Consider the following 19,584-nt stretch of genomic DNA (forward strand, 5'->3'; position numbering starts at 1 on the left):
ATGAAAAATCTTGACATTAAGAAAAGATAATTACCTTTGTAATTTCATATAATTGGTTATAATGATTTTAAGAGCATATAAAATAATATGAAGTGATTTTTAACAACATATGTCATCTAGCAGAATCAAATCAGAACTGTTGAAAATTTATGTTGCTTTGTTGACTTACGTTTCATGGGTGCCAAAAAAGAAGATAGGGTACTTATTGGCTGGAGGCTTCACAGCTCCCTCTGGGAGTTCATCGATCTGTTAAAGATAAAATCAGGTTAAATAGCATAAACATGAACAAACATTGTCATGATAATTTATTGCTATTTTCAAAATAAAATTACTCTAATAAAAATTCCAGTCATTTTTCTTTTCCCTGAACCTTATAAAATGATTCTAGAGGTCATATTGACACATCATATGGAGAGTAACTCTGTCAACTGATGGTAACCATTATGGCAACACATAATCAGGAGCCAAAACTACTCACTTCCTTCAGTTCAATAGAATTACACTTGGGAATCTGTCCCTGTGAAGTAATTCAAGAGAATAACAAAGAAACAAAAAAGATGCACTTTGGGGGGATAGCAGCAAATTTTTACACATACACACACACACTCCCTAGAAACATAAGCATTACAAAATAGGAGAATTATGTAAAATTAACAAAATATTATGTAGTGGCTAAAAGGTATCTCTTGCCTGGACTACTACAAGTCTCTCCCCACAAGCTGAAGTTGGAATTATGTTTTTAAAAAGCATATTCAATGTGTCAAATCCTTTAACAGCTTCTTAGAGCTGTGCACATGAAACCTCTGGAACTTTTTAAAAGTAAAGATCATCAGCCTTCCCCAGATCCATCAATTCTTACATACAGCTGAGTTTGAGAACTTCTAACAGGATAGAGTCCAAACTCTTTAGAATGCTACATATAGACCCATTATTTCCTGGAATGTTTCAAGGAATGGTCCTTGACTTCTAAATCTCCAATCTGTAGCCCCCACGTTTGTTTTGAACTCCCAGGCTTAAAATTACAAATACCTTCAAACCATTTTTATTTACAGGTCCTGCTGCTGCTGCTGCTAAGTCGCTTCAGTCGTGTCCGACTCTGTGCGACCCCATAGACAGCAGCCCACCAGGCCCCCTGTCCCTGGGATTCTCCAGGCAAGAACATTGGAGTGGGTTGCCATTTCCTTCTCCAACGCATGAAAGGGAAAGTGAAAGTGAAGTCGCTCAGTTGTGTCCGACTCTTAGCGACCCCATGGACTACATACAGCCTACCAGGCACCTCCGTCCATGGGATTTTCCAGGCGGGAGTACTGGAGTGGGTTGCCATTGCCTTCTCCATATGGGTCCTGCAAGCAGCTTAAAACAAAGACAAGGCTATGAGAGACATACTTGTAGTTTATCGAGCAAGGAAAAGGATCTGGTATCCAGTGTCTTGAAGAAATCTAAGACCTTCTTAACTAACATATGGCAACAGCCTGAAGATTACTACACATCACAAATTCCTCTCTGAACTGAATGAACCATGTGTCACAGAACAGATGTTCTGGCGTACTGAGAGAAGATGGACTTTGAGTCTAGAAACTTGTAATTAAGTCTGGCTTCTGACTTAAACTGTGATATAGAAAACATCACTTAATATTAGACTTTCACATCTGCAAAATGAGATGGTTGTACTAGGTAACCTCTAGGTTTCCTTCAAGTCCTGAAATCCCATGCCTTGTCTAGAACTGAACTAATTTTCTCTGAATTTGTTTTGTTTCCTGTCTTAAGGATTGGCACACTCAGTTACCAAGAAAGAAACCTTAATCTTTTTTATTATTTCCTCAAGCACTATGTTCAGTTTTTTACCAACTTCTCCAATTTGGCTCCTGAAATGTCTCCAAACTGAATACCATTCCCATTACTAAATTTAGTTCCCTAAAAAAGTTTTCATGATCTTTTGACAAGGCCATAGCAGCCTTTCAAATTATCTCCTTGTCTCTAGGCTTGTCCCGTTACCTACTATACAGTGTTGGTCACTAAGTTGTGTCCAACTCTTTGTGACCCCATGGACTGTAGCCCACCAGGCTCCTCTGTCTATAGAGTTCTCCAGGGAAGAATACTGGAGTGGGTTGCCATTCCCTTCTCCAGGAGATTTTCCTGACCTAGGGATTGAATCTGGGTCTCCTGCGTTATCAGCAGATTCTTTACCATCTGAGCCACTGAGGAAGCCCACTTACTATACAACGTCTGTGTAAACCTTGTACATGTTAACATTCAATACACTATCCTATAAGGACAATTTAAAATGAATAATTTCATTGTGACTAAAACTCAATATATTTTCAGTTTTTTATATATATACACACACACATATATTATTGTGGTAAAAAAAGACCTAATATAAAATTTTCCATATTACCCATTTTTAAACTTATAGTTCAGTAACGTTAAGAATATTCACACTGCTTTGATACAGATCTCCAGAAAGTGAACATATTTTAAATGAACAAAAAATAGAAATTAATATGGAAATGCATATGTTTATGTATGTGGGAGGCACTGAATTGCTAGCTGACAAAACACTATCACATCAGGTTTTTTTTTTTTCCACTCCTGTGAGAAAAGTGAAAGTGAATCTTTTTAAAAAATCTTTTAAAACTTTTCACATAAGACATTAACTTGTGATTGAACTCTTCCTCTGCTGTAATGTTATGTAACTAACATCTACTGTAGAAGCTACAAACTGATGGCTCTTAGGCCCATGTCCAGCCTGAAGAAATGTTTTTTTTTTTTTTTGAAGAAATGTTTTGTTTGGCTCATACAGTGTTTTAAAAATACTGAATTAGTTGTCAACACTTTAATACTGGAAGATTCATTATTAAAATCCAGATTAATAGCTACTGTGGAAAAAATACTGAAGATAGGGCTGAGCAACACTAAGCCTGATTCCCACAAGGCAACAATCAGCTGAAGATGATCAACAGCTGCCTGCAGACAAGGTCTATTCTTTCAGCTATAACCTGCCTACCTTTCTCCAGGTGATGCTGTAGATGCCTGCTTCCCTTACTTACACGACTTGCTTGGCCTCTTTGAATATTTGAGTTTGTGCCTCCTGTGATAAACAGTGTCAAGACAGTGGCTTTACCATCACTCTGGTTCCCTCAAAAAGGTATTAAATGTTGACATGCACTCACTGTATTTTATTGAGAGTCCTGTTCTGAAAATTATGCTTTGATAGTTTTGGAATTATACCGAGCTGTTCAAGCAGATATACCTTCTTGATCCAATTAAAGAGTGCACCTCCAAGGCACCAGTTTTTGTGTTTGTTTTGGCTTCTAGAGTGAATACTCAGTGGCAACAGAACTTTATCTCCAGTTGTTGTTCAGTCACCTAAGTTGTGTCTGACTCTTTGCAACCCCACAGACATAGCATGCCAGGCTTCCTTGTCCTTCACCATCTCCTGGAGTTTACTCAAACTCATGTCCATTGAGTCAGTGATGCCATCCAACCATCTCGTCCTGTCACCCCCTTCTCCTCCTGCCCTCAATCTTACCCAGCATCAGGGTTTTTCTCAATGAGTTGGCTCTTCACATTAGGTGGCCAAAGTACTGAACCTTCTATTTTTCTACTGTTTCTGCTTTCCTGAATTTTATTTTCACTTTTATTTCTGGTTCTTGGCTATGTTTGGTTCTGATTCTGGTTTGCACACAGCCAGTGTGTTACTCCCATAATAGGAGGATGGGGATCTAGTTTCTTTTGGGTACGACAGGGCAAATAATCTGGTACAACAGTCTTCTGGTTTACAGAAGAATAAGTCCTGCTTTTACTGGAAAGAAAAGCCCTTTGAGATCCAGATCAGTTAGTGTATGAATTTAGTGCGTCCTTTAACCTGCAGCTGAAGCTGTAGACCTGAAGCTGAGGCCTCTGTGTGTGTCTATACTCGAAAGAGTCTTGACCCTTCTTTGCATGAGTTTGAAAGATTGTCCTTTTTCTAGGAAGGGTATTAACAAATTAGATATAAATTTCTTAAAACGAAAGAGAGTTCTGTTTTTATTGAGTTATAGATGCTAATAAGATTACAAAAATCTAATATAAAGGAACATAACAATCCTCAAGAAGTTAAAAAAGTGAATATAGAGTACTTCTTGTTATTTTCTTTGTTTGCCTGCTCTGCTTACTGCAGAGACACTTCGGGGAGGTCAGGCAGAAGCTGAGACTCTGTCCCTCGGGCCTGAGGAGGTGGGGCCTGGAGGGAGGGGCCTCATGTTTCCTAGGAAACTTGTTATTGGAGTCTCATCCCTGGGCCCTCGCCATCAACACCACATGGGGACTCATGAGAAATGTGACTTCTCAGTCCACAACCCAGGCTAACTGACAGACATCTTGCGGGTTAGGCCCAAGAACCAGTGTTTTAAGAACCTCCAGCTACACACACTGGGGTGCATGCATTCTTTCAGACTACATTTTTCTCTGGAATATATGCCCAAGAGTGGGATTGCAGGGTCACATGGCAGCTCTATGTTTAGATCTTTAAGGAACCTTCATACTGTTCTCCAGAGCGGCGGCACCAAATCATATTCCCACCAAAAGTGTAGGGCGGCTCCCCAGCTGTTTCTGATGTTAATGATAAGACATTCCACCCTCCTGCTGGGGGTCCTTCAGATGAGCCACCTTTGCTTCCTATCATTAACTAAGTCTGCTTAAATCTACAGCATTTTTGCACTGAGACTGCAAAATTGCATCAGTGCACATTTATTTGCCTAATACTCTTAAAAAATGTATAAAATGTACATATAATTCTCAGTCTTTTAAAGGAGTGCTACACTATATTGAATGTGGTGGCCTTTTAAGGGAAAAAACCCTTCTCACAGGAATATTTTTATACATGAATCCAAATTTAAGTAATCAAAGTGAATCTTTGAACAAATAAGACTGGTTTACAATTCTGGTTTAAAAACAACTATTTGTCTTTATCTGGATTTAATCATGGTAGAGTGTAACATAGGTGAATAAAAATATAATAAAATTGGTTTCTCCTGAAGATACTAATTTACTAGTATCTTCCATATACTAGTATTACTTCCATATAATGTTTAGGATTAAGGAAATGTAAACTTAAATTACAATTCTGACAAACTCTCCTATATCAATAGTAATTATATTCTGTGGGATGTTAAGATCAAACACAGTTTCTTTAAGACCTTGGACTAATAAATTAATTAAAGGATAATCTCTGCATCTTTGAATAATTCCTAAGATAGAATGCTGAAACGACTGGTCAGCAAGTGTGTGTGCTGCATGCTCAGTTGCTCAGTCACGTCCGACTCTTTGTGACCCCGTGGGCTGTGGCACACCAGGCTTCTCTGTCCATGGGATTCTCCAATCAAGAATACTGGAGTGGGTTGCCATGCCCTCCTTCAGGGGATCTTCCCAACCCAGGGATCGAACCCATACCTCTTATGTCTCCTGAATTGGCAGGCAGGTTCTAGTGCCAGGTGGGAAGCCTTCAGCAAGTGTGCTGCTGCTGCTAAGTCACTTCAGTCGTGTCCGTCTCTGTGCGATCCCATGGACTGCAGCCTACCAGGCTCCTCTGTCCATGGGATTCTCCTGGCAAGAGCACTGGAGTGGGTTGCCATTGCCTTCTCCCCAGCCAAGTGTAGTTTTAACAAATATATGACTTTTCACTTTTAAATGTACTGGAAAGGATATATGTATTATGTGTATCCATGAGCTTTTCTGGTTTGTTAAAACACTTATATGTGACGATTTCTCAACTCCTCTGTGCAACAGGAGTTAGTTACTTTGGTTAAATAATAATTTAATATGGAGATTGAGACTATACTAAGAGCAATAGTGACAAGAAGTACAACCATGTATGCAAAGGTAACAAATGGCATATGCTCTTGTTTATTAATGGGAAAAGGTTAGTCCTGTACTTGAAGTTAAGTATCTCGGTTGTACCATAGTGTAAAAGAGGACAAATCTGGATACTGAAAGCTGTAGATTTGTACGAAGGGAAATTTATTTGCCCTGGACAACAATAACTGCAAATAATAGTCTAAAAATATGCAATGAAATGTTAAAATTTTGCCAGAGCTGGCTCAGTTTTGATGGATTTATTTGTAATATTAAAAAGTGAAAGCTTGTAAACCCATTAATGTCAAATACTTATTAATACAAAACCAGAATTTGGTTTTCTCTGTTAAAATAACAAACTGGTCTTGGAATACTCTATCTGTTCATAACAAAATATGGCAAAAGGTTATTCTCTACCTCCTGAATACTCTGCATAGACAGTCATATCTCACTAGAGTAACTTCCTGGACTTTGTGCTCTCTCCTACCCTTAAATTTTGCTTTTAAAAAAAAACAACAGAACTTCCTTGCTAAAGAGTTAAAGTTCTTTAAAAAAAGGGGGTGGTGGTCATCATCTTCTATGCTAATTTATTTAAAACATTATATTGTTATTTTGACTAAGTTATTATTCATTACCCTCAGATATCTAAGCTCCAATCTTAAGCTATGAAGTCTGATAATTCTGGTGACTCTGCTGAGTTCATAGTACTCACTGGGAAACAAATAATTTGGTTCAGACTGTGGTATAAGACAGCAAGCTCAATATTATGTGCTGCCTCAACATTCTGTAACACTGGGATGGTTCTGAATGGCCTACCCACAAGTTCTCTTCCTCATTCTGCTCCGTGGACAAGGTCCCCTGGTCAAAAACTCCTCATCAGAGGGACTAAGCACAGTGTCTCTCTATCCCTAAGTAGCAGGTTTTGGTTCCCTTCCAGCCTCTGAATTATTCAAACAAGACAATCACACCCTCCTGTGGGAACCCTACTCTCTTGATACTACAAAACCTACCTCCCATTGCCCCAGCTGTTCACTGCTTCTGAGGGCAACCTCTAGGTCGCCTTGCATGGCATGCAGTGTCTTCCTCCTCTGGGAGTGAGTTTATGGAATTAATAAATAGTTGGCTATCTTACCTGTCCAGTGTTTTGTGTTGAGCCATTACCAAAAACATATGTGGGGAACTGTCTCTCATCAATAGATTGAATAGGAAGTGATCAAAATACAAACAGGCACCAACATCAGGGGAATCTCATCAGAATGCTGGAGTAAGAGATGCCACACAGTGGTCCCTTAGAGGTTTCAGGTAGTACAGGAGTCCAGATGGTAGTTGGGGGTGGGGTTGAATGGAGGATGAGAAGTCCTGAGGTCCAGAGGGCTAGGCAAAGATACCAAGGTCCTTCCCTTGGCAGTGTCTCTTCTCTTAGAAAAGCTCATGGTCCATTCATGCCCTTACTTTGTTCAAATGTCTACTCACATAGCATTGCATCAGAAGATTTTTTCCCTTACAACCGAACTTAAAATAGCACCTCTTACCCTGTCATTCTCTATTCTTTTATTCTGCTTTATTTTTATTATAAGAATTCCCCTGACAGTGAATATCTGTTGTGTCTTCACATTAGAATATAATCTCTGTGAGAGGGAACCTTGGTTTTGTTCACCACAATAGCTCTACTGCCTAAAGCAGCACCTGATGCCAGGTGGGAGCATAATAAATATTACTCGAGGACCAAGGTTTCCTTACTCACTCAGGATCTAAGGAAGCCCTACCTACACTTGCTCATAGAGACAATCAGTAACCCTGGCTGTGAAGGAGAAGAGAACTGTACATCACAGAACACTTTCAATAACATTACTAAGAAAAACTATTATAAGGTTATAGTATAAAGGAATCTCTATGCTTAAGAAAAGAAAACAAGGACAAACAACTTGTCTCTTTGAATATGTCAATAAGAAGGATTGTGGGGGCCAGCTAAGAATGTGGAGAAATAAAAAGACCATTTTACCTATGAAAGTTTATGAAGTGAGGTTAAATTACAGAGGGGAAAAAAGCTTGTGATCTTATTATAAAATGGTTTCAGGTAAAGAGAAGTCTATAAACAAGTCAACAAATTCACTGTAGGGGAAGAAAGCACAGTATGGAAAAAGGAAATGTGTACAAGAGGACAGGAAAAGAATTTTAAAAATTTGAGTATATTTGAATTAACAAACAGGTAATTAGATCATCTTAATATCTGAAAATAATACTTTCTTTCTTTTTTTGAAAATAATACTTTCTTAGAAGGACCCCAAGCATAATAAGGAAATAACTTGCAATATAACAATTCAAAAAATCTGTTGAAAACCAGCTCCTAATTATCTTCAAGAATATAAAACCATCACTTGTTAGTTGACAGAGTGATCTCACACTAAAAGACAATTTGCTTTTCACTCCATAAAACTTTGAAAAACCTTGCCATTTTAATCTTTAAAAAATTTCAAGTAATTTTGAGAGGTCACAATATATTTAGAACGCAGTGCTTTTACTGTAGGCTTTATGTAGGGGGCAGGCCAGATGAGCTACTGAGGGGCCGTGTTAGTACGTGACATTGCTGATTCTGAAGGAGCATACATGGGGCATTAATACATCTCACAGTGCACCTGCAGGGAGCCAGCTGGACAACTGGAACAACTCAGGCTGATAATAAAGAGTGAGGGATGTAGCTTATGATCTTCATATAAGACCTTTATTTATAGTGCCAGATCCTTTTTACTTTTTTTCATTTATTTTTTTTTTTTTATTAGTTGGAGGCTAATTACTTCACAACATTTCAGTGGGTTTTGTCATACATTGATATGAATCAGCCATAGATTAACACGTATTCCCCATCCCGATCCCCCCTCCCACCTCCCTCTCCACCTGATTCCTCTGGCTCTTCCCAGTGCACCAGACCCGAGCACTTGTCTCATGCATCCCACCTGGGCTGGTGACGTGTTTCACCATAGATAGTATACATGCTGTTCTTTCGAAACATCCCACCCTCACCTTCTCCCACAGAGTTCAAAAGTCTGTTCTGTATTTCTGTGTCTCTTTTTCTGTTTTGCATATAGGGTTATCGTTACCATCTTTCTAAATTCCATATATATGCATTAGTATGCTGTAATGTTCTTTATCTTTCTGGCTTACTTCACTCTGTATAATGGGCTCCAGTTTCATCCATCTCATTAGAATTGATTCAAATGAATTCTTTTTAACGGCTGAGTAATATTCCATGGTGTATATGCACCACAGCTTCCTTATCCATTCATCTGCTGATGGGCATCTAGGTTGCTTCCATGTTCCTGGCTATTATAAACAGTGCTGCGATGAACATTGGGGTGCACGTGTCTCTTTCAGATCTGGTTTCCTCAGTGTGTATGCCCAGAAGTGGGATTGCTGGGTCATATGGCAGTTCTATTTCCAGTTTTTTAAGAAATCTCCACACTGTTTTCCATAGTGGCTGTACTAGTTTGCATTCCCACCAACAGTGTAAGAGGGTTCCCTTTTCTCCACACCCTCTCCAGCATTTATTGCTTGTAGACTTTTGGATAGCAGCCATCCTGACTGGCGTGTAATGGTACCTCATTGTGGTTTTGATTTGCATTTCTCTAATAATGAGTGATGTTGAGCATCTTTTCATGTGTTTGTTAGCCATCTGTATGTCTTCTTTGGAGAAATGTCTGTTTAGTTCTTTGGCCCATTTTTTGATTGGGTCATTTATTTTTCTGGAATTGAGCTGCAGGAGTTGCTTGTATATTTTTGAGATTAATCCTTTGTCTGTTTCTTCATTTGCTATTATTTTCTCCCAATCTGAGGGCTGTCTTTTCACCTTACTTATAGTTTCCTTTGTAGTGCAAAAGCTTTTAAGTTTCATTAGGTCCCATTTGTTTAGTTTTGCTTTTATTTCCAATATTCTGGGAGGTGGGTCATAGAGGATCTGGCTGTGATTTATGTCGGAGAGTGTTTTGCCTATGTTCTCCTCTAGGAGTTTTATAGTTTCTGGTCTTACATTTAGATCTTAATCCATTTTGAGTTTATTTTTGTGTATGGTGTTAGAAAGTGTTCTAGTTCCATTCTTTAACAAGTGGTTGACCAGTTTTCCCAGCACCACTGTTAAGAGTTGTTCTTTTTTCATGTGTATATCCTTGCCTCCTTTGTTGAAAGATTAAGGTGTCCATAGGTTTCGTGATTTAATCTCTGGGCTTTCTATTTTGTTCCATTAATCTATAGTTCTGTCTTTGTGCCAGAACCATACTGTCTTGATGACTGTGGCTTTGTAGTAGAGTCTGAAGTCAGGCAGGTTGATTCCTCCAGTTCCATTCTTCTTTCTCAAGATTACTTTGGCTATTCGAGGTTTTTTGTATTTCCATACAAATTGTGAAATTATTTGTTCTAGTTCTGTGAAAAATACCATTGGTAGCTTGATAGGGATTGCATTGAATCTATAGATTGCTTTGTTACCCTCAGTTTTTTAAGCAATTGGCCACATAGGTTCAATTTTGAAGAGGTATAAAATACACTTTTAGGGTTTACTTTCACTTTTATTGGAATAAAATTAATATATAGTGAAATACACTGATCTTAAATGTAAATCTAATGAGATTCTTTTTTTTTTTTTTCTCTAATGAGATTCTGATACATGTGTATGTCCATATGCTGCTGCTGCTGCTAAGTCACTTCAGTCGTGTCTGACTCTGTGTGACCCCAGAGACGGCAGCCCACGAGGCTCCCCCATCCCTGGGATTCTCTAGGCAAGAACACTGGAGTGGGTTGCCGTTTCCTTCTCCAATGCATGAAAGTGAAAAGCGAAAGTGAAGTCGCTCAGTCATGTCCGACTCTTAGCAACCCCATGGACTGTAGCCTACCAGGCTCCTCCGTCCATGGGATTTTCCAGGCAAGAGCACTGGAGTGGGGTGCCATTGCCTTCTCCATGTATGCCCATATAAGCAGCCCCTAATCAAGTATGGAACATTTAAGTTGTCTCAGAACGTTTTCTCAGATTCTCTTGGTTACTTTCTGTCTACCAAGACAACTATTTTCCTGATTTCTGTCATCATAGACCAATTTCGCCTGTTTCTGAACTTAGAAGTTTTAAAAAAACAATAGCAAGAAGTCTTTGGTCATTGGCTTCTTTTGCTCAATGTCTTTTTGAGATGAATTCATATTATATTAGTAATATCATTCCTACATCATTCTTTTATAATGCCAAGTAGTATTCTACAGCATCTGTTCTTCAATGTAATGATGGACATTTGTACTGTTTCCAGTTCAGACTACTGTGAATGAAACTGCTATAATTATTCTTGTGAATTTTTTGGGAGGGTAATATATGCTTTTCATTTTTTTGGATCCTAGGAGAAGGATTATTGGGCAATAGTATAGGTGTATGTTTAACAACCTAAGAAACTTCCACACTGTTTCCCAAAGTGGTTATATTATTTTATAACCCCTTGAACAATACATGAGTTCCAGCTGCTCTGCACCCTAACCCACATTTGGTGTGGCCAGTCTTTTTAATTTTAGTCCTTCTAATAGATATGAAGTGGTATCTATTGTGGATATCTTTTAACACATCAAATGGTCACAGTGCTTTACACATTTACCCAAGAGAAATGAAAGTGAAATGCAAGTTCACACAAAGATTTGTATAAGGATCTATAACGGCAGCTTTACTCAGAATGGTAAAAATCTGGAATAGTGCGGATATCCATCAACAGGAGAATGGTTAAACAAACTGTGGTATATTCTTACAAGCGAATACTATTCTGTAATAAAAAGTACTAATCACACAATAACATGGATGAATCTCAAAAACATTATGGTAAATGACAGAAATGTACATAAAAGAATAATACTGGAATACAGCATAAATAGAATATTACATGATTCCATTTACATGAATTTTCAGGAAAGAAAAAGCTAGTTTATGATAAAAAAACCAAAAACTCTGAATAGTGATTACCTCTGGGGGAAGGTGGGAGTGGTGTGACTGATGGAAACTAGCCTAAGAGAATTTTCTGGGGGGATGGTGTATTTCATATCTTGATAGGGGTTTGAGTTTTAATGTGTATAAATTTGTCATAACGCATCAAATGGAATACTTAAGATTCATGCATTTCACTGTGACTTTTTACCTCAAAAATGTAAATAAACATTAAATCCTAGTTAATTACATGCATGCTAAAGTGTTTAGGAATAAAACATAATAATGTGCACAAATTAAAATATATAAAAGTAAGATAAATGGGTGATGGATGGATAGAAATGTTTTAAAATAAAATAAAATGTTATAAAAGAAAATGTTAAATGTAGATTCCAGGTGGCAGGGGTATGATGCCCACTTTTTATATCAACTTTCTTTATATTTCAAAAATTTCATAATAATATTTTGGTAAAAAGAGGAGGAGAGAGGATAACAAAGGTATAACAAGTTGGTTAAAACCTTGTTTTCAAAATATGATCAACTAATATTGTTTGGACAGTAATCAATATGAGACAGGAAACTGCTGTACTTTCTTATATGCCAAGGGTTTTAAAACTGTGTACATACTTTAGCTAAAAACAATTGAATTCAAAGAAGAAGTTTTAATCAAATAATGCCATTTGCAGCTACATGGATGGACCTAGAGATTATCATACTAAGTGAAATAAGTCAGGCAGAGAAAGATTATCACATGGTATGTCTGATATGTGGAATCTATAAAACAAAGATAGTCTGAGCTTTTTTGAAAAATTTACAAAACAGAAACAGACTACAGAGATTGAAAACAAATTTATGGTTACCAAAGGGAGAAAGGTAGGGGAGAGATAGATTAGAATCAGGGACTAACAGATACGCACTACTATATGGAAAATGGATAAATAACAAGGATCTCTGGTATAGCACAGGGAATGATAGTATCCTGTAACCACCTATAATGGAAAAGAATTTGGGAAAGCAAATATATCTGAATCATTTTGCTGTACACCTGAAATTAACACAATATCAACTATAATCAACTATATTCCAATTAAAATATTTTTAATAGTTTTAAAAACCACCAAATTGTCAATTAGATTGCACTTCCACCAGTAATGTGTCTCTATATCTCTGCATCTTTACTAATAATGGAGAAGATCTATTTATCTTATCTAATCTGCTGTGTGAAAAATGGGGTTTTAATTTGCACTTTCTTAATTACAGATGATGCTCAGTATCCTTTCATACGCTAAAAGTTATTTGTATTATATTTCTATAAACTGCTTATTCATACCCACTTTTCTACTGGGTTGTTGTCTACTTTTGTTATTGATCAGTAAAAGCTCATTTTGTCTATCTATGTCAGTCCTTTTCCTACCATTTGTTATATGTATTTTAGCCATTTGTCATATGTCTTGATTTCATCTGCACCATTTTTTTGCTAGCAGAAATTCTTAATTTTTATATAGTAAAAACTATTAATCATTTCCTTTGTGGCTCATGGGTTTGTATTATGCTTAAAAGGTCTTTGCTATTCCAGGATTACCCAAAAATTCTCCCATATTTCTTTTGTGACTTCACCCATTGCAAAAGGATTCCATGAATTATTTTTGTAAGCTAGAAACGTGCCTAACAATGAGTGTAGGGAAGTGAACACCCACCCCACATAAACAATTACTAGGACTATAAACTGCTACAAACATTTAAGAAGCTGGTATGATTGCATATGTTATAAAATGAAAACATACATACCACATGGCCTAACAATTTCACTTTTAGGAACCAATCTATCCTACAGAAATAAGAACATGAGTGAGTATACAAAGATAAACAAACCAACATGTTTATTGAGGTTCTCCTGCCAAAGAAGAAACAACTAGCAGGCCATCAATCAGTGTAGGAATGGTTAAGTCAGTTATGGTGCAGTCAGGCTCTGGCACATCCATAGCCAAGATGATATATGTTGACCTGGAAAGCTAGCATGATGCAGAATAAAAATGGTAACTACATAAAACCATCCATGCATGTGAATGCATATACAAGTGGAGTAAAACATGAGGAAGGGTGCATACCAAACTATCAGTACTAGTTACCTCAATGGAATAGGCATGGTAGTGCTATAAAACTATATTTCTTCTCTAATTAGAAATAAACAAAAATATTATTTTGTAAGAGTAATTCAATAAAAATATTGATGCTCAGAGCATGCACGATCAAGTCTGATTAAAAAAAAATAATTGCAGAATGGAATTTCTATTAGGTAAAGAGCAAATGGACAATTAATCTGTCAGACTCTGCTGTCTATGTCTGCTGAGGATGACTTTTTCTTTAAACAGTCAGCCTCTCTGGACCAATGAGAATCTTGTGTGTGTGTTCAGTTGTGTCAGACTGTTTGTGACCCCATGAACTGTAGCCCACCAGGTTCCTCTGTCCATAGGATTTCCCAGGCAAGAATACTGGGGTGGGTTGTCATTTCCTTCTCCAAGGGATCTTCCTGACCCAGGGATTAAACCCAAGTCTCTTTTGTCTCCTGCATTGGCAAGTGGGTTCTTTACCACTAGCACTGCCTGAGAAGCCCCAATGAGAACTTCACCTGATTAGATACAGAGGCACCTTTTCCCACTGCAAGGGGGGTCTGGAATGAGTCTCCAGTTTTAAACCTGGTCTGAATTTCAAAGGATACTATAACTGCAGAATTTCAGCCTTGCCTTTCCCATTCCCTTAGAAGAGAGTCTTAGCTGGTCTTCCTCTAACTAAGTTCCCTTAATTATAAGCAAAATTTCATACAGAACATTTTAATGGGGAGAGAATTCCCTCTTTTACTCATATCCTCCAAACCCTGTCTTCTCCATCAAAAAAATTAAAAGAAAATCATTTAAAACTAAATTCATATACCAATGAATCCAATTCACAGTATCTGTACCAATTTGGGCACATCTTTTATTTCTGGTGTCAATTCACTGAGTTTTATGTTGTCAACAAAAAATGATATATAATATCTGCTTTTCTCCCTTAAATTCTATTTTATATGACACAAATCACTGCCATTTCTTGTTTTATTCAAATACGATATCTTCTCAATTTGGGGCTAATTTTTGTCTTCTACTATTTTGTGTTAGATTGGTCTCTTATAAACACTGCATGACTTTATTGATATAAATGGAGACTATTTGTATTTGTAATATATATAATGTCTGGCTTTTTATGCTTCTGTTTTTTCTCTTCAAGTTTACTTTTATTACATGAATTATAACTCAAATACCTCATTTTTAATTTAAAAAGTACTTCCTATATTTCAAGAACACTATTAAAATAATATTTAACCAATAATATTAAGATGATATTTATCTATTTTAATTTGAAAAAAAAAAGAAGATATTTAGTGTTCTCTTGTCTCTTCTTCCCTTTCCCAATCTTTATTAATCTTTCCTCCATCTTTTCTCTATTATGTTTTACTGTCTGGTCTACTAAATTAGCTACTAATCACTTTTCTTGTTTTTTTTTTTTTTCACTTTTCTTGTTATAGTGACTATAACTGTCCAAGGCAGACACCTTCAATGAAGGAGTAGGAGGAAGGCAAATCACATATCAAACAGAATATGCACTACCTTAGCGTCAGTTTCAGTTGAAGATGCAAGACATAGATAATACATGCCAAATAAGGTGAGTAACCACCACGTCAGACTCACAAAGAATGTGGGCAAAGAACCTTGTAAACTTTAGGTTCAGCACAATAAGAAAACAAAACAAAACAAAGAAAGGCTGGAGAAGTCAAGAGAAGAGGTGGAAATTAGGAGAGGATTTTTGGAAAAAGCTTTTTTACCCCAAGTGCCTTGACCTAGGGAAAGAAGTTTCAACAAGACCAACTGGAGATCTTAAGATAAATCTTCTAGAGCTTGGGTGTCACAGGAGACTGTTTGAGAAAGCCTGAGGTAGACTACAAAACTTCCTGGCGAGCCCCTCTGATGGCAGAATGAAATGGTGGATGACTGCACTGAGACTGGTGTGCGCTCCAAGAGTCCCTTGTGGTAAGAATGCAGTCTTCCACGGACCGTTAGGTAGAGACAGTATGAGAGATGTCTTAAATCCTATCCAAGAGGGCCATCTGGAGGTGAGGGGATCACAGCAGGAAGAAGGTGGAAATGCACTGTGACAAGCCCAGGGCGTAGTGACTGGACTAAGTGACTATTCACAGGAGATATTAATACATTTGCCTGTATCAAGAGAAGTGAAGATGAGATAATCCCAGGATTGCTGGTGGTAGGCTGCTTCTAAATCAGTTCCTAGTAATCCCCATTTCCTGGTATTCATGGCCCTGTATAATCCCCTCTTTTTGAGTGTGGGCTAGATCTAGTTACTTAGTTCCAATGAATGGAATATGGCACAAGAGATGGGATGTCATTTCCAAGGCCATGTTACAAAAGTCAATCACTTCCAGCTTACTGACTCTTGCCCTCTTGGTGGCTTGCCCTGAGGAAGCTGGCTGCCGTATCTTGAGTTGCTCTCTGGAGAAGCCCATGTGGCAAAGAATCCAGGGATGGCTCTGGCCAACAGCTCATGAAGAAATAAGGCCAATAACTCACAAGCAACTAAAGCCTGCCAACAACTACTGGAATGAGTTTGGAAGCAAATCCACTCCCTAGACAAGCCTAATGACTGTAATAGATACAGAGGCAGAGGGTCCAGGTAACTCACACCTAGATTCCTGATCCACAGAAACTTTAATGTCCACTGTTTTAAACCAGTAAGTTTTGGAGTAATTTGTTATGTAGCCAAAGGTAAAACAGAATATCTCTGAAGAAAGCACAAAAGAATTCATGAGCAAAAGGAATCAGCTTTAAAATGTTGCCCAGGCCAGAAAGCACCAACACCAGCTCACAATTAATATGAACTGTCCTATCACCTTCTACCTCATTTCAATCCTAGAGGGCTGAAGAATGTTGGATAAGCAGTCAATATACTAGGTAAGGTCAACAAAATTAGTTGACCCCACCTCTTACTAGAGTACACCAACCTTTAGGAGGCACAAACTTCTTTGAAAGGAAGAAAATTTGACTTTAAATAAAGTTTGAAGTTTCAAATAATTATACAGAATTGACCACATTAATTCTTGAATTTAGTGTGCTTCTGTACTAGGACTGCTTTGAGGACTTCTTGTTAGCAGAGGGTGATCACCCAAAGGGACAGGAGCAATGTGAGCATCACAGAATGGGTTTGGACACAGAGAAGACGCAAAATAGTTTCAAGAAAGCGAAATGAGGAACAAAAGAAGAGCAGCTGAATCATAGGGAGAAACAACAAAAGTGGGGGCAGGTCAAGATGAGTAATAAAACCTAGAAAAATGGTATAGGTGATCTTATCTGCATAGCAAAAAGAGACACAGACATAGAGAACAAGCACGGACCAAGAGGGAAAGGGGGAAGTGAGATGAATCAGGAGCACGGGACTGACATACACATTACTGTGTATATGACCGGTAACTAATGAGAACCTACCGTACAGCACAGGGGGCTCTACTGGTGCTCTGAGGCGACCTGAACGGGGAGGAAATTCAGAAAGCCGATACATGCACGTATGTAGCTGATTCACCTTGCCGTACAGCACAAACGGACACAGCAGTGTCAAGCAATTATACTCCAATAAAAATACAACAATACGTTTTAAAAAGAGGAAAAAAAGATGAGAACTAAGTAATGCATGAAGACAAGACAAAAGAAAACCAGCCAGGCCAGAATCCAACATTTTGTAAATGACAGTTTCCAAACCCACACGTCTCCACAGTGCTCTGAGAAGTTTGCATTACTAATGAGAGTCATGATATCTGCTTCAATTTCATTTTAAAAATCAACAGATTTAATAATTTAAATACTTTCTGTCTACAATTAAACAATATGCGAGTCCCTTCATATCTACTGAGTGAGTATGTGTAGTAACAGTAGACAAGAGTATTCATGATTCAAACATTCAGTTAGGTTTACCCCTCAACTGAACACTGCTAGTTGCTTCTGGATTTGATCACTGATGTGTTCTAATTTTTGTTTTTAGTATCACATTATTTAGTTTATATCCCAAAAATGGTTGGTTAAGACAGCACAAGAAATATGGTTGTTGAAACAGAATTTAGTGAAGAGCACAAAGTGATAATAATCTTGTTTATTTCAAAATTATCTTTATTCTATCTGAAAACTGAATTTATCTGATCAATATCAAGGTTCTCCATCTGAACCAGTATTGAAGAGGGAAAAAAAATGATGGCAAGTACATCCTAGTTTAGCATTTTATTAAAAAAAAATTACATTTTAGATGATGATTTTGGTGACTATCTTTTCATGTCTTTTATACACATGTACATGTATTTTGGGCTCCCCTGGTGGCTCAGATGGTAAAGAATCTGCCTGCAGCACAGGGGAGACCCAGGATGGATCCCTGGGTCAGGAGGATCCCCTGGAGAAGGGAATGGCTACCCACTCCAGTATTCTTGACTGGAAAATCCCATGGACAGAGGAGCCCGGGGGGCTACCGTGCATGTGTTCACAAATAGTTGGACATGACTGAGTGACTAATGCTTTCACTTTTCACATATATTTTACATAAATGGGATATGTCACAAAAGCTGTTTTATCATGGAGATCCTTTTTTTCTTTTAAATAGAGATGTGTGTGTTAGTTTATTGAGTGGTAGGGAAGAAGAAGTTTACCTCTACAACCTCCCTCAGATCTACTTATCCCCAGGTCATAATTACAGTTGGAACCTCCAAATCCATGGTTCCTTATCTGCTGATTCAGTCAAGCAAGGAACGAAAATTATTTGAGAAAAAAACAATCCAGAAAATTCCAAAAAGTAAAATCCGAATTTGCCAAATGCTGGTAATTATACAACATTTACATTGTATTAGGTATTACTAGTAAGCTAGAGATGACTTAAAATGTATGGGAGGGTGTGTGTGGGTTTTATATAAAGGACTTGGGTGTCCACAGATTTTGGTATCTTTGGGGGTACTGGAACCAATCCCCCTGAGAGTCTTGAGGCATGATTATTCACAGCAAAGTATGCCTTTCTCCATGTTCATATACAAATATTTTATACACAGGCAGAAGTTTTTTTTTGTTGGGGGGGCCTGCTATGTTTCACACATACATGCACACCAAATGAATATTTTATCAAATTCTCTGCATTATTAAAAGTCCTTGAAGTCAACTGGCATAGATTTAACTCATTTATTTTTAATGACTGCATAATAATCCAGTGATTAGATAACCTATAATTTATCCAACTTTTCTCTAAGGAATGGGTATTTACCTTATTTTTAGCATTTCTGCCCTTAAAAAAAGGCTAGAGTAAACATACTTAAGATTTTTATGCACTAGTGCTTCTATTTCCATGAGACAGATTTCCAGAAAAGAGACTGCTGGATCATATAGTAGAGGTATTTTTCATTTTAATAGATATTGCCAGACTGCTTTCAAAAAGGGCTATAATAATTCACATTTCCACCAAGGTATAAAAACGACCTCCCTTCCAATCTTTGACAGCATTAGGTACTATTGCTCTTTTAAATTTGCATTTCCCTGATTAATGGTAAGGTTAAGCATCTTTTCATAGGTTTACTGGCTTTCAGGATTTGCCCTTCAGTGATTTGCCTATTCATATCATTTTTGCATTTCTCTATAGGGTTCTGTCTTTTTACTATTCATCTGTAATATATTAACCGGATATCTATAATTTCTACTGCAAATGTATTTCTCCATTATATAACACATTTATTGAAACATTTT

General features: G+C 37.5%; 1 protein-coding gene across 2 annotated transcripts in view; it reads right to left on the reverse strand.

The window, feature by feature from the left end:
• The window catches only part of HDGFL3 (HDGF like 3), a 78,826-nt gene that overhangs the window by 28,695 nt on the left and 30,547 nt on the right, over window positions 1-19,584 (reverse strand). For both annotated transcript variants that reach the window (XM_043434612.1, XM_043434613.1), the window contains exon 2: window positions 170-246. In XM_043434612.1, the coding sequence (XP_043290547.1) occupies window positions 170-246 (77 nt within the window). The remainder of the gene's footprint in view (window positions 1-169; window positions 247-19,584) is intronic.

Source organism: Cervus canadensis, chromosome 17, assembly GCF_019320065.1.
Source record: "Cervus canadensis isolate Bull #8, Minnesota chromosome 17, ASM1932006v1, whole genome shotgun sequence".
Classification (NCBI taxonomy): domain Eukaryota; kingdom Metazoa; phylum Chordata; class Mammalia; order Artiodactyla; family Cervidae; genus Cervus; species Cervus canadensis.